The 12,758-nt window shown below is 34.0% G+C and overlaps 4 protein-coding genes and 1 long non-coding RNA gene across 5 annotated transcripts; 2 read left to right on the top strand and 3 right to left on the bottom strand.

Moving 5' to 3' along the window:
* Positions 846 to 2,059, top strand: LOC109362003. The gene is made up of 2 exons (XM_019607575.1): positions 846 to 1,292; positions 1,423 to 2,059. The coding sequence occupies exons 1-2, from the start codon at positions 908 to 910 to the stop codon at positions 1,950 to 1,952; spliced, it is 915 nt and encodes a 304-aa protein (XP_019463120.1). The 5' UTR covers positions 846 to 907; the 3' UTR covers positions 1,953 to 2,059.
* On the bottom strand, positions 2,308 to 5,186 carry LOC109362934 (serine/threonine-protein kinase HT1-like). Its single transcript, XM_019609033.1, has 4 exons — positions 5,175 to 5,186; positions 3,810 to 4,949; positions 3,089 to 3,544; positions 2,308 to 2,918 (listed from the first exon to the last, which is right to left on the bottom strand). The coding sequence occupies exons 2-4, from the start codon at positions 4,230 to 4,232 to the stop codon at positions 2,670 to 2,672; spliced, it is 1,128 nt and encodes a 375-aa protein (XP_019464578.1). The 5' UTR covers positions 4,233 to 4,949; positions 5,175 to 5,186; the 3' UTR covers positions 2,308 to 2,669.
* LOC109362936 lies at positions 4,786 to 5,328 on the top strand. Its single transcript, XR_002109459.1, has 2 exons — positions 4,786 to 5,010; positions 5,070 to 5,328. It is a non-coding gene; the product is annotated as an uncharacterized LOC109362936 (long non-coding RNA).
* Positions 5,966 to 7,337, bottom strand: LOC109362935 (tropinone reductase-like 3). Its single transcript, XM_019609034.1, has 5 exons — positions 6,945 to 7,337; positions 6,727 to 6,861; positions 6,525 to 6,650; positions 6,332 to 6,433; positions 5,966 to 6,249 (listed from the first exon to the last, which is right to left on the bottom strand). Exons 1-5 carry the CDS (start codon positions 7,179 to 7,181, stop codon positions 6,100 to 6,102), a joined length of 750 nt encoding a protein of 249 aa, XP_019464579.1. The 5' UTR covers positions 7,182 to 7,337; the 3' UTR covers positions 5,966 to 6,099.
* On the bottom strand, positions 8,589 to 12,446 carry LOC109362285 (EH domain-containing protein 1-like). The gene is made up of 14 exons (XM_019607974.1): positions 12,194 to 12,446; positions 12,054 to 12,111; positions 11,840 to 11,895; positions 11,685 to 11,730; positions 11,538 to 11,599; positions 10,960 to 11,073; positions 10,703 to 10,805; positions 10,532 to 10,581; positions 10,308 to 10,436; positions 9,949 to 10,200; positions 9,784 to 9,863; positions 9,356 to 9,482; positions 9,089 to 9,232; positions 8,589 to 9,011 (listed from the first exon to the last, which is right to left on the bottom strand). The coding sequence occupies exons 1-14, from the start codon at positions 12,407 to 12,409 to the stop codon at positions 8,826 to 8,828; spliced, it is 1,623 nt and encodes a 540-aa protein (XP_019463519.1). The 5' UTR covers positions 12,410 to 12,446; the 3' UTR covers positions 8,589 to 8,825.

Below are 12,758 nucleotides of genomic sequence, written 5' to 3'. Positions count from 1 at the left end.
TTATAGTTGCTAATGAAAAGCTAATGTTGTTTTCTTGTACTATATCAAATGTATTGTCTCACATTTTTTGATAAGAAATTAATCACTTTCAAGATTATGATTATTCATCCCAATAAATGTTGCTTAAGGAATTGAACCTTTTACCTTAGGAATCCAACCCTCAATCTAGAAAATTTAATGAGGTCTTATACCACTTACTAATATTAATAGATTATGTGAGTTTTGTTTGTTTTGGAAAAGTTTTTTTAGTGCGTGGTTGGCTAAATAAATTTTACAAATTAAGTCTATGTTTGCAAATATTCATTGAAACACAATTAAATTTTCTTTGGGTACAAAAACACAATTAAACATGAATATAGAGTCCAATAATTACATTGCCAAAGAACCTTATACGCGAATCAATGATACTGGGTAGATAAGACTAATATAGACAAAACCGTCCATATTCCACCGTTTGACTATGCTTATTGCCATAGCCTAGTTAATAACACATTACCAATCTTAATCATTCTAGAGAAGAACCTGGACCCTTATGTGCGTTAGGTTCATAACAAAACGAGCTATTTGGACTAGATTCATCTTTGAATGATAGGGAATCATGACCATATGACCTCATTTTTATCTCACATTGTGTCTTAGTCTAATTAAAAAGATATTTAATTAAAATTTAAAAAATTATTATTATTTTAATATTATTTTATAATGTTTAATTGATCAGAGAAAATTTCTTTTTGATAATAAATATGAGGTGGTTGAGTGTCGCCCTTCTCACTTAACTTTGAGTGTTAATAAATATGATGTGAACACCATTTCAACATTTGAAGGACATAGGCAACATTGGTTATTATTGATATAATATATAGTAAGAATAAGAATTAGAAGAGAAGAATTACAGAAAGATATAGATATGGCAAGGAGGTTTGAGAGGGTAGCAGCAGCATTCGATGATGCACGTATGAGGCTGTGTGAAAGCAGTGGTAGCGAGTACTCTCCTCATACCTCAACTCATCATTTATCATATCTTGTTAATTCATTCATGGAAAGAGGACAAGTTCAATTAGATCATCAACATAGAGAAGTAGATGATGAAGATGATGATGAAGACTTTCAAATTATGGAGAAGAGGAAGATATTATTGGAGGGTTTATTTGGTGGGAGTGATGCTGATTTCAAAGCCAGACAAAATATAAGGACAGAGATTGAAATAGCACTGGGCCTTGTTGGATCCAAATCTTCATCCCAATTCAAACGCAATTTCATGTCTCGTTTGCGGGAGAGAGGTTTTGATGCTGGTTAGTACTATCTTCCCAATAATTCATTATTCATATCTTAAATGGAATATCATATTCAATGGAAATAACATGTGCTACTTGTTATATTCTTGTTCTGATGAATTTGTTGTTATCTTGATTGTATGCACAGGGCTTTGCAAATCAAAGTGGGAGAAAAATGGAAGATCCCCAGGTGGTGACTATGAATACATAGATGTGAATGTTGGTGGAAAAAGATACATAATTGAAGTTTCCCTTGCTTCAGAATTCGAAATAGCTCGTCCCACAAATCAATATTCTTCATTGATAGATGTTTTCCCACAAGTATTTGTTGGTGAAGTTGAAGAACTGAAGCAAATTGTGAGGTTGATGTGCAGTGCTATTAAGGGCTCAATGAAAAGCATAGAATTGCATATACCTCCATGGAGGAGAAATGGTTACATGGAAGCCAAGTGGTTCAGTTCTTACAAACGAACAACTAATGATGTTTCAACTAAAAATGAATCATCACTACCTTTGTCTCTTCAAACTTTTACCCCTATAAGGTCTATAGGATTTGAAGCACGAGCTGTGAAGAAATCATACAATTGCAGGGATGATTATGTTACTAAAACTGGTTTCAGAGTCAGCCACTTAACTGCTGCGTTCCATGTAGATGGTAGCTTTGGTGGGCAATTATAGTGTTTTTGTTTTTTTGGGGTCATTGGTATCAACTGCTATAGGGGAATTAGTCATGATAACTTGATATCATTTTTTGGGTAAAACTCTTCTCTAGTAGTACTAGAAATGAGATTGCATAAAAGAGGAAAACATAATATGATGTAACATTTTTTATCTTTAAATATAACATGATGATACTTTTGGAAATAACAACTTGTCTCTCTAATTTATAAAGGAAACAATTAGCTCCAGATAAAGGGGCAAATTGACATTTATTTGCATGAAGTTTAGTCATATTTCTACTTTCCTAAGTACAAAAACTGTTCTGTTTTTTTAATTTCATTTTAAAGTCACAACAACATTTTCATAAGCCCCTCTAATATTATATTTTTAAGATTAACTTTCACTCTAATTCTTTATTCTCATCTCACCCCTCCCAAATCCATTACAAATTGATATCCTGCTTCTAGAACAAGGCCCCCAATAGTTTCAGTGCTATGCAATATATGGTGTGAAGAATCTTGATCCAAACAGTTGCAAGACTTGAAGTAGAGCTGCATTTTCAGTCATGTATCTTACTTACCCAACTGGAAATAATGGTCTCCTATTTATGAAGTAGAGTGTTACATAATAGAGTTGAAAGAAGATGTAGTATGTGTAAACTATCATGAGAGTATAGATATACAATTTATAAGAGCTTTGAATATGGAAGTGAAGAAGAATAAGTTGCAGGGGAAATCAAGCATGTACAGGTATAGAGGAGCTCATGGAGACACAGCCTTTTAAGCGTTCAATAATGGCGTTTCGGGTGACTAGCCGAGAATGGTGAGTTAGAGGTAGACCCTCATTGATGCATTCATCAAACTTCTCCAGAGTAGACACGATTTCACTGAAATCTGGCCGCTTTGAAGGGGTTTCTGACCAACAACGCTTTATCAGATGAGCAATTGCTGGCTGACAACTAGCAGGCAGTGGAGGCCTTTCGTTCTGCTCATAGTAAAATAACTGAATCACTATTTATTATGAATGTAATATCATAAGCATTAAGTAGTGAGGGCACATGAACGAAAAGAAGGGCTCCAAATGGTAAAAACAGATCAGAAATGGAGCCTTTCTTTCGATTTAACACAATACAGATATAGGTATAGGTGTCTGACCTTCTCAGCAACAGCGAAAGCAGCTTGCACAGGGGTCATTCCTTGGAAGGGAAGTAGAGCAGTTGTGAGTTCCCATAGTACAATACCGAAACTATACACATCAACTTTGCGAGTATAAGGTTTCTCCCTAACCATTTCAGGTGCCATCCAACGATATGTTCCCATGTTTCCTTTGGTCTCGCGGCATCGAGTTTCAAGACAAGATGTTCCAAAATCTGCCACCTTAACCCTCATTTCATCATTGAGAAGCAAGTTATTTGACTTGAGGTCTCTGTGAATGACGCCTTGTGAGTGAAGGTACTCCATACCCCTAGATATGTCCAGAGCTAACCTCAGTATTGTTTCTATAGATAGAGAGTATGGCTCTTTCTTGTTCAAATACATCCTCAGAGTTCCTTGTGACATGTATTCTGTTATGATACAGTACACTGGCGGTTTTTTACAAGCTGCAATAAACTGTAAATTAACAAGTCATTTAATAATCAGAGATCTTAATTCCCACATTCAAACAAGAGGACTAATACACCACACAATTAAGCAGTTAGAGATAGGATAAAATTCAGGTACTGTTCAGCTAGAGTAGTTATTAAAAAACCACAAGAAAAGATAAAAAAACAATGAGGAAGCCTCCAAGTCCACGCGGACAAGAAAACTACATAAGAAACCTGTACATGTAGTTCCTAGTGCAGTGAGTGTAAGATGTAACATACACCTTAATTACCTGAACTATGTTTGGATGAAAGAGACGTGAAAGTAAAGCCACTTCAGATTTGAACTGCTGCTCAAGCAAGGCTCTTCTCTCCTCATCCTGACTTGGAATCCTCACCATTTTCACAGCAACGGCTCTTTGCTTGTAAATTCCACGGTAAATTCGACTATGAGCTCCGGATGCGAATTTGTTGCCGATGAAAAGTTGCGAAAGATCTGCAGTCCATTCCTCCTGATCCTCCTTTGAGGCTTCCCATGTCTCCACATTCTCAGACTCTAGTATCATGGACCATGATTCCAAGCTATCAAACCTCCTTCTTTCCATGTTTTCTATGTCAGAGTTCAACCTTTTCATGGATGAAGAAGATGAAGGGTCTGGTAAAGCTTTACTCTTCGACCATCTTAACCGAAGTGCATGGAAACATGAGCTTGCCATTGTTGCCCTGTGTGTAAATCCTATGCAGTGATGCAAGCTGCTTATCAAAACATACAATCAAAAGGAACTTTCCTTCTGAATGTGCAAAGGGATTCCGAAACATGGGTAATAACAAGAAAAGGAAAATATGTATAAAAAGGACTCATTTAGGAATTCAAACAAGACCCTTTTGTTTTGAAAGATGGAAAAATAAAAGATGTTAAGGAACCAGAACATAGTTTTTCATGTCAAGTGTGAGCCAAGATTTGTTCATCAAAGTTATGAAGAATAAAAATTGTTTGAGCAGGACATAAGAATTAGAGACACCAAAAGAAAGAAAGGGGGATGCTTTGGATTCATGAAATGGAACCAAATGTAGGCAAGTTTGATGAAAAAGAGAGTTTGGCAGAGAAAGAGAGAAAAAAATAAGAAGCAGTTTTCACGGTTTTAACTTTTTTTTTGTAATAGGATGGATCCAAGGATTAGGTCGTTTATGATAATAAAGATGAATTGGAAAGCATAAGCCTCAGGGGTGACTCGTGATTGCTTGGTTCAAAAGTAGATAAAGAGAGATGTGGCCTTTTTGGTTGGTTTAATAGAGAGAGCTCCATTGCTTCTCTTTGGGTTTCTTTTCTTGCATGCATCCTTATCATTCATCTATGTTGAGTGGCCACAGTGCAAAGTAATATATTTGAGCCTCGTGTTCAGCTCATCCAACAATTTCTACTTTGCACTCTTCTAGTCTTTGGGATATATCCCTTTTCCATCCTTTAACTGTAGAGCATCATATTATTATTGGGTCTCAAAAAAAGTCCTACAATACAAGTGGCAATTAACGTACGTATTCAAACAAAAAAGGAGAGCATACAAGTGTAAAGCCAAGAATCGTTTGATCAAAGTGCAAGTATTCATTTATATTCTGTCTTTCCCTCTGCTGAGAAAATGAGCTGCACTATATTGTACATAAGTCTTGTACCTAATTGACGAATTTGGATGAACTATTATTTTCCTTGCACACATTTTTGTGCCCAAGCCCACAAGGATTCTCCTTTATTCCATCTCCAATAGTCTATAAAGCACTACTACCTAAAAGATAACAATTTGATCCACACAACAATGTGTTCTTTAATTTCAAGTGTGCATCGTTGAAGCTTACATTCCAAGACCCAGATTGCGATTTTGCAATACAGGGATGCTAAGATTGGAGTCAAGACCTTTAAAATTATTGAAAAGTTGAAAGGTGTTGAATCTACTTCAAGACTTCGCTTGAGAAATAAATTAGAATTTTGAAAACAAAGGTATAAGATATTGTAGGAACTTAATACCCGTACCAAACCTTATAGCCTCTACTTCACTATGGAAGATCTCATTTGAATCACTCATGCTGCAAGGAACATTACGGTTCCAAATCCAATCACCAACCCTCTAGGATATAATGGCTGAAATGGCAAGGTAAACAAGAACAGACCATGAGGTCTTAATTGCAAACTTTGTTCCACATTTGAGCATGTGACCTCTGAATGATAGAATAATTTTTCCTTCGTTATTTTTGAAAATTTTATTTCGCTGAAGACCCACATTCTTAGTACAAAACTAAAACATTTCTTTACACCATTCCTTTAGCTAAAGGTAATAAATTTTACAAAGTTAGTAAAGTTTCTATACTTTTTTTCTTTTTCATCCAACCAAGTGATAGCTATTATCATTTCACCAATCATGTGAAAGCAAACACGTATGAGGAACCAATTATGAAGTGTAAAGAAAACTGTTGGAGACTAGTGAATATTTATTTTCTCAGTGGATGTGGAGCATCCAAAATAAGGGACAATAAGTTTGGAGTGTAGCAAGAAAAGGTAAAAAGAAGAATAAAAGTATATGAAAATGGAAGCTAGAGCCTGGAGGGCATTCCCCCAGCAACCACAATGGTTTCTCCTGTTATATAAGAAGCATCATCAGATGCCAAGAAAGCCGCCGCAGCAGCCATGTCTTCCGTTGTACCAAGCCTTCCAAGCATTGTCTTCTCTGCCAGCTCATTCCTCTGTAGTAGTAAGATATAAACAAAATCCATTCAGATGACTAATTGGAATGAAAATAACATATTTAGGTGAGAAGGTACTGACCAGAGTTTCATTGGATGTAATGAATTCGGCAAAACGAGTTGGCACAAAACCAGGAGCGACACAGTTTACGCGAGTGTTTGGGGACATCTCATCAGCAAGGGCCTATTGGCAACAAATTAGAAAGAATTAGCAGAGAATATTAGACAATGTGAAAGATGAAGTTATGAATGAAGGAAGGGAATTGAGTAGCAACTTTGCAAAGTCCTAGAAGTGCTGTTTTGGTGACTCCATACATAGCCATAGCAGCTGGTAGGTTATAACCAGCAATTGAGGAAATGATAACCACAGAAGAACCCTTGTGCAAGTGAGGAGCTGCATCCTGCACACATCATAAGAACGCATAAGCATATAAGCATTCGTTGCATTCTCTCTCTGAGTGATTGGGAGATTATTACCTTGAGAAGAAGGATGGTGGCCTTAACATTAATCTCCCATAGCTTGTCGAGGACAGAGTCAGGGGTTTGCAAAATGGGATCATTGGATGGATTAGCAGCAGCATTGGACACAATAACATCTATCTTTCCATACTTCTGTTATAACAAAATTCAAATTCAACAAAAGATGGGAATAATAAAGTAATTAGAATATATGTAAAAGAGAGAAATGATTGAACCTGGATAGTTTGTTGAATGAGATCGTTCCTTTGTTGAGGATTAGAAACGTGACAAACAACAGCGAAGACATCAATTCCTTTGGATCTGAGTTTATGAGCAGCTTCATCAACATTTTTCTGTCTACGAGAAGAGATAACAACAGAAGCACCCTCTAATCCAAGCCTCTCAGCAATTGAAAATCCGATTCCTTGAGTGGAAGCAGTTACGATTGCAACTTTTCCTTCGAATCTCTTCATTCTAACCCTATTTCCCTTTCTTTTTTCCTTTCTTTTCCTTTCCTCTCGATCTCTGATACTACTAGTACTTCTTTCTCTTGATCTTGTCAAACCTTCTCATTTATATGCGCCCTTTCCACCACATGTCCTCCTTCCACACACTAATTCTTCCTTCCTTTTCTACTCATTTTTAAGATCTCTTTACAATTTCATGTCTCATTCTCTATCTCAAATAATTTAATAATACTGACACAATAATATAATAATAGTTTATAAATTTTTACATCAACATGATATTACACTTTTTATTTATTCATCCATACCGACCACATTCCACAAACTCCAACTTTAACACCTCTTCTTAAACTACAATAACATGCCGATTAATTTATCTATTCATTTGTTGAACACTGAATACATAATTTAGTAATTTATTAAACGTATCACTTTTTAATATTGACTTTATTTTTATTGTTTCATTAACCATTACCTATATCAACAATGAAGTAATAAATTAGATAAGATCGACTACACATATATAATATATTATTATATATATTCATTAACATAATATTTGACACAATTTTATTATTATTTTTCTAAAATGGGAATTACCTTAAATCACTCCTAATGAATTCATATTTAATCATATTTTATTGAATTTGTACATTATTTCATTTAATTTATATATATATATATATATATATATATATATTATTATTTTATAATTATATATTATTATTTTATTATTATTTCCTAAGGAATTTTTGTGATGGAAGTATAATGATATTTTTAATAGGTGGATAAATTTATTATTAATGTAATAATTATTTACAAATTTACTTTTACAATATATAAGCTTAAAAAAATCATAGAATACTAATAGATACCCACAAAATAATACAAATATAGGAACTAGAAACACTACCCAAGCTAGCCAGATTCCCATCCCTATATCTAAGACCAATATAATATAAATAGTGAAGTAGTTGATGTGGACTCTTAATAAAAAGTAGTTGATGTGGACCCTTAATAAAAAAACACATTAAAAAATTTGTACGTTTGATTAGGTATAACATTTTACAACTTTTATATGGTTTATTCATTTAGGTTCTGTTTGGAAAACTAACTTATGATAGTGAGTTTATAATTTGTAGCTATAAATTTATAGTATAAAAATAGTTGAAAGCTTGTACCTAGTTCAATAAAGTAGCTCTGTAGCTAAATGAAATTTGAAAAATGACTAAACATACATTATTTGTTAGTTATTTATTTAAATATACAAAAAATAATGATTTATTTATATTTTAGTTATATAATACATTGTAAGAGAATATATATTTAATTTCTCAAGCTATAAAAGGACAAGGTGAAAAGGTTTGTTTTTGTCTCGTCGGCAATCTATAAAAAAATATCAACATTGTCGTATGATTAATGTGCACATTATATATCATACTAGTTTCTGAAATTTGAGACAACATATGAATGATTTCAGGTCGGAAACACAGATGCACCATACGCTGAACTTTGTGTCTCACTCCCTCTCATAAGAGAGCACTCAAAATGTTAATCTTCATATGGTGCACCACTATTACTAATGAATTCAACTATCTCAATCAAGGAACAAACATGACAAAATACATAACATGTTTGAACAATTTTAATTCAACCATAAGGATTTCTGAATTTCTTTAAGAGCTCCGGTATTTCATATGCAAGCATGTCATCTACAGCTTGAATCATCTTGGGCTTCAGTTTCTCAAATTTGTCAAAACTATAACCACTCAAAATCTCTCTGAAGTACTCTACATTAGGGAAATCACCAGCTGGTAGATGAAACTCCCTTTGAACCTATTTCACAAAACCACAAATAATATGTAGCTTCAGAAATTAAGGGAAGCAAAGACGGAGGAAACTAAGAAACATACCTTTCTAAATTCATCTTCGAGATTATCGATAAGCTGTTGTTGAGCCTTAGCTTTGCCCATAATCGCAGGCATCTCCTTCCTAAGATGGCTTATTATATATGCATGAATTTTAGCAGATCTAGCACGTTTCACAAATTCATTGATCTGCAGCAGTACAATGCCATCAGATCTTAACACAATAAAAAATAAAAACAAACAAACAAGCAAATAGGAGTATAAGCCTTCAGTGATCTGACATATGCAGATAATATGAAAATAGGAACATACACGACTGTCGCAAGCCTTTCTTGGCATATCTACCAAATCTATAAGGAGATCATTCTGTTCTTTCTCAAAGAGATCCTGTCCTAATGGGCCAACAAAGCCTTCATTGATGGGCTTGTCATTGAATGAGCTGAAAAGTTAAGAAGATTACCAGAGTTAAGACTAAATAATGTCGAACTCATCAGAGAAGGAATTCATTAATGTGTTGTGAAAGGAATTAGCAGAGCATAACGGTTACCATCATTTAAATGTGAATTTCAACTATAAAATGTTAAGACAAGAGAATAAGAACAAATTTTCACCAAAACTGTATATAAATAGAAATCTCAGAATATTAAACCACACCCAGACAATATGAGCCTAAACAAATGGTTAAATCAAGCCCTTGCAAATTAAGCAATGAACCAGCAGTTAGAAAATAGCAAACCTACCCAATATATACACGCACAACTTCTGGAGTATTTAGAACTTTCCCCAATGACCACATCAATGCTCCATAAACTCTCATAAGCTACAATATCATAAGTAGACCAAGAATTTGATAACAAATACACTTGATAAAGTTAGGTCAAATTAAGTTGTTGATACCGCCTTACTTGTTGAGTATCAATTTGGTCTGCCTTATTTAATACCACGCGTATCTTGTCATCATGACCGCGTAAAGATGCAATTACACGTTTAAATTCATCACTGATGTCAAGTTTGTGTGGATCAAATAAGAGAAGAATCAGATCACATTTTGCAGCAAACCAAGTTGTAACACCAGTGAAATCATAACTACGTTGAGTCCTTTGCTTTTCTCCAGAGAGGACTCCAGGAGTGTCCAAAAATGTTATTTCATCTAGCAGCTGAAAGCATAAATTGCTTCAAGTTCAATTGTTCAAGGACCAATACATGATATGATACAATCAATTGCTGAGCAAAACAGGAATTTTTTAATATACAGAGAGCTCACTGGATGTGGCATTTGTGAACATTGAAACTTTGACAAAAAAGAACCACCAAAAGTTGACAAGCCACTAAAAGGCATTGAAGCATCAACAGCTACAGTATTTCCAGGAATACTCCTCTCATCAGGTCCAGACTACAAATAAAAAGATATTGAGTTTTAAACCTCCCTAAACACAAGCAGAGCACAAATGAACACAATGGGACAAATTATTAATTACACAATGGTACCATGACCACAACAAATCTGTCAGTTGTAGGCTCTGGTCCAATGTGTGCCCCTGCATGAAGAGTTAAAAGGAAACAAAGAATAATAAAGTAATTACTGTCCACATATCATCAATTTTATGCATGAAAGAATTGATGTATTGTAGCTGCTAGATCTTAAGTAATTTAACCAACCTGGATAATCACATTTTAACAGATGTTTTATAAATGTTGTTTTTCCTGTAGAATATTGGCCTAGAAGCATGACCATTGGCTTAGCATCAAAATCACTGTCGGTCTGTAAGGGTAAAATCAAGGGTGTTCTTAAACTTCATGTCATCATATTTATATGAATAAATATCATGTTAACTAGAGCAAATAAGTAACTTATTCACCCCATGAAGTTCATGAATTTTAACAACTCTTATATATCAGGTGTAAATTACACTTACCAACAGTGGAGATACAAAATCATTGAATTGATAAGTGACTTCCAAGGGCTTTAGTCTCTCCACATACAATTTCTTCAAGCCATCAATTATTGATGTAACTGCATTGAGAGGTAGCTACGAAGAAGCAAACTATTATCATTAGAAATTTTTATGTAGCAGAGCTTGAAGAAACAAATCCACAGAAGCACATTGTAATCACTTTTACATAGTAGTCATATTGCTTTAATATTTCCTTGTATACATCATCTGATTCATCAAGGCAACGAATGTAAGCAAGAGAGCAAAATTTCTGTCACCTGTATCTATCTCTCTAAATGATTCATGCAAGTAAAAATAATTAACATCACACAATTCACTAATAAAAAGTGGCCTTTCATTTTTGTACCAAGAAATAATTACTAGTTCATTGAAAACATGAAAAAACAAATATAAAAAATTACCACATCTTTTTTGTATTGATTGTTCAACTGTAAAAAACAAGGTGGCTTTTCATTTCTGCACTTTTTCATAGTTCACTTTCAAAGCTTTTAATTTTTGTCAAAACTGGGCATGGATATTGAAAAGGAGTTGGGACTCACTTTCTTTACAGGTTTTGAAGCAATCGATGGACTAGGATGCGGTGAATGGGGCTGAGCATTCCCTACATATTATCAGTAAAATGACATAATCAATATTAACTAGAGCACAAAGTCATGAATAATGGAAGCAAAAATTATGTGTCAAACCATATACTTCAGGTTGAGCACTTATTGTTGTTAATCCCTTCGTTTTCTGAAAAAGAAAAAAATCAAAAAGAAAAGAAACCAATAATAAAAAGGAACAGCAGAAGTAATATGATCTAACTGAAAAAACACAAAGTGAGGTAAAAGGCACTGCTTACTGCTACTAAAGCATCAAGTCCTTCCATCACAGGAGGTTTAATATTTTCCTCGTCAACTGTAGTCAATAGAAATGGAATAGTGAAATGTACACATGTGATTGAATTCAATAATACTCCTATTCTGCTCATATATTTAATGTATACCATTATTCAAATTCAGAGCAGATGAATATACAAACAAATGATGAAGGCATATTAAGATTAGTGAACTCACTTTGAGCTTTAAGGATATCAGAGTTGAGATCAAATCCTGATTGTGCCAGGGCAACAAGCTGTTTGTTGCATAAAATTGGAAGTAAGAATTGAGATAAAGCATAGAAAATGAAAAGAGGAATAATAATTGATATACCAAACCTGCATTGCAGTAACAAATTGAGGGAAAGCTAAGAAACCTTGTCTTCTGGTATCAGCAATAGCCCAAATCTGTTTGAGTTGAGGGCGAGACAAGTTGGAAAGAGCGAAGAAGTTGATAGCATCATTACCAGTGATACGGCCATCTCCGTCAGAATCAGCGTAGCTGAACCATTCTTCCAACATTTTTGATTCCATCCAATTCGATACACTCTTCATCTTCCAAACAATTTCAATTTTCAATTTTCACTTTTCATCATTGACTTCATTTCATGTGTGAGTGGGGTCACCCATCCACGTTTCTCAAACCCTCGCCGACATCATTATTTCTCACACCTAATTTAATTCTTGCAAATTACTCCTCCTTCTTTCTCACAAAGATAATAAAATTGTTTGAAATTACATACTAACCCATTGTAATTTTCTTGATTTTTGAGAAATATATTATAATTTTATCACTTTAAATCTCAAAACAAATATAATTTATTACTTATTTACTAATGAACAAATTACAGCTAAGAAAAATAATAAATTTTGCATATAAAATAGAAAATGACTTATTAAAAGA

This window comes from Lupinus angustifolius, chromosome LG12, assembly GCF_001865875.1.
Source record: "Lupinus angustifolius cultivar Tanjil chromosome LG12, LupAngTanjil_v1.0, whole genome shotgun sequence".
Lineage (NCBI taxonomy): Eukaryota > Viridiplantae > Streptophyta > Magnoliopsida > Fabales > Fabaceae > Lupinus > Lupinus angustifolius.
Note: the sequence above shows the minus strand (reverse complement) of the source record. Positions and strands in the feature narration are given on the sequence as shown.

Bases quoted from the DNA above. Each gene is read 5' to 3' on its own strand.
- LOC109362003 (XM_019607575.1), top strand. From the start codon at position 908: ATGGCAAGGAGGTTTGAGAGGGTAGCAGCAGCATTCGATGATGCACGT. The intron at 1,293-1,422 runs GTTAGTACTATC...TTGTATGCACAG, and splicing joins GGAGAGAGGTTTTGATGCTG to GGCTTTGCAAATCAAAGTGG.
- LOC109362935 (XM_019609034.1), bottom strand. From the start codon at position 7,181: ATGAAGAGATTCGAAGGAAAAGTTGCAATCGTAACTGCTTCCACTCAA. The intron at 6,434-6,524 runs GTTGCTACTCAA...TGTTGCCAATAG, and splicing joins CACTTCTAGGACTTTGCAAA to GCCCTTGCTGATGAGATGTC. The intron at 6,250-6,331 runs GTCAGTACCTTC...TTACTACTACAG, and splicing joins TTACATCCAATGAAACTCTG to AGGAATGAGCTGGCAGAGAA.
- LOC109362934 (XM_019609033.1), bottom strand. From the start codon at position 4,232: ATGGCAAGCTCATGTTTCCATGCACTTCGGTTAAGATGGTCGAAGAGT. The intron at 3,545-3,809 runs GTAATTAAGGTG...GTTAATTTACAG, and splicing joins TTCATCCAAACATAGTTCAG to TTTATTGCAGCTTGTAAAAA. The intron at 2,919-3,088 runs GTCAGACACCTA...TACTATGAGCAG, and splicing joins CTTTCGCTGTTGCTGAGAAG to AACGAAAGGCCTCCACTGCC.
- LOC109362285 (XM_019607974.1), bottom strand. From the start codon at position 12,409: ATGAAGAGTGTATCGAATTGGATGGAATCAAAAATGTTGGAAGAATGG. The intron at 9,864-9,948 runs GTAAGGCGGTAT...ATGATATTGTAG, and splicing joins ACCAAATTGATACTCAACAA to CTTATGAGAGTTTATGGAGC. The intron at 9,012-9,088 runs GTATGTTTCTTA...TTTGTGAAATAG, and splicing joins TCGAAGATGAATTTAGAAAG to GTTCAAAGGGAGTTTCATCT.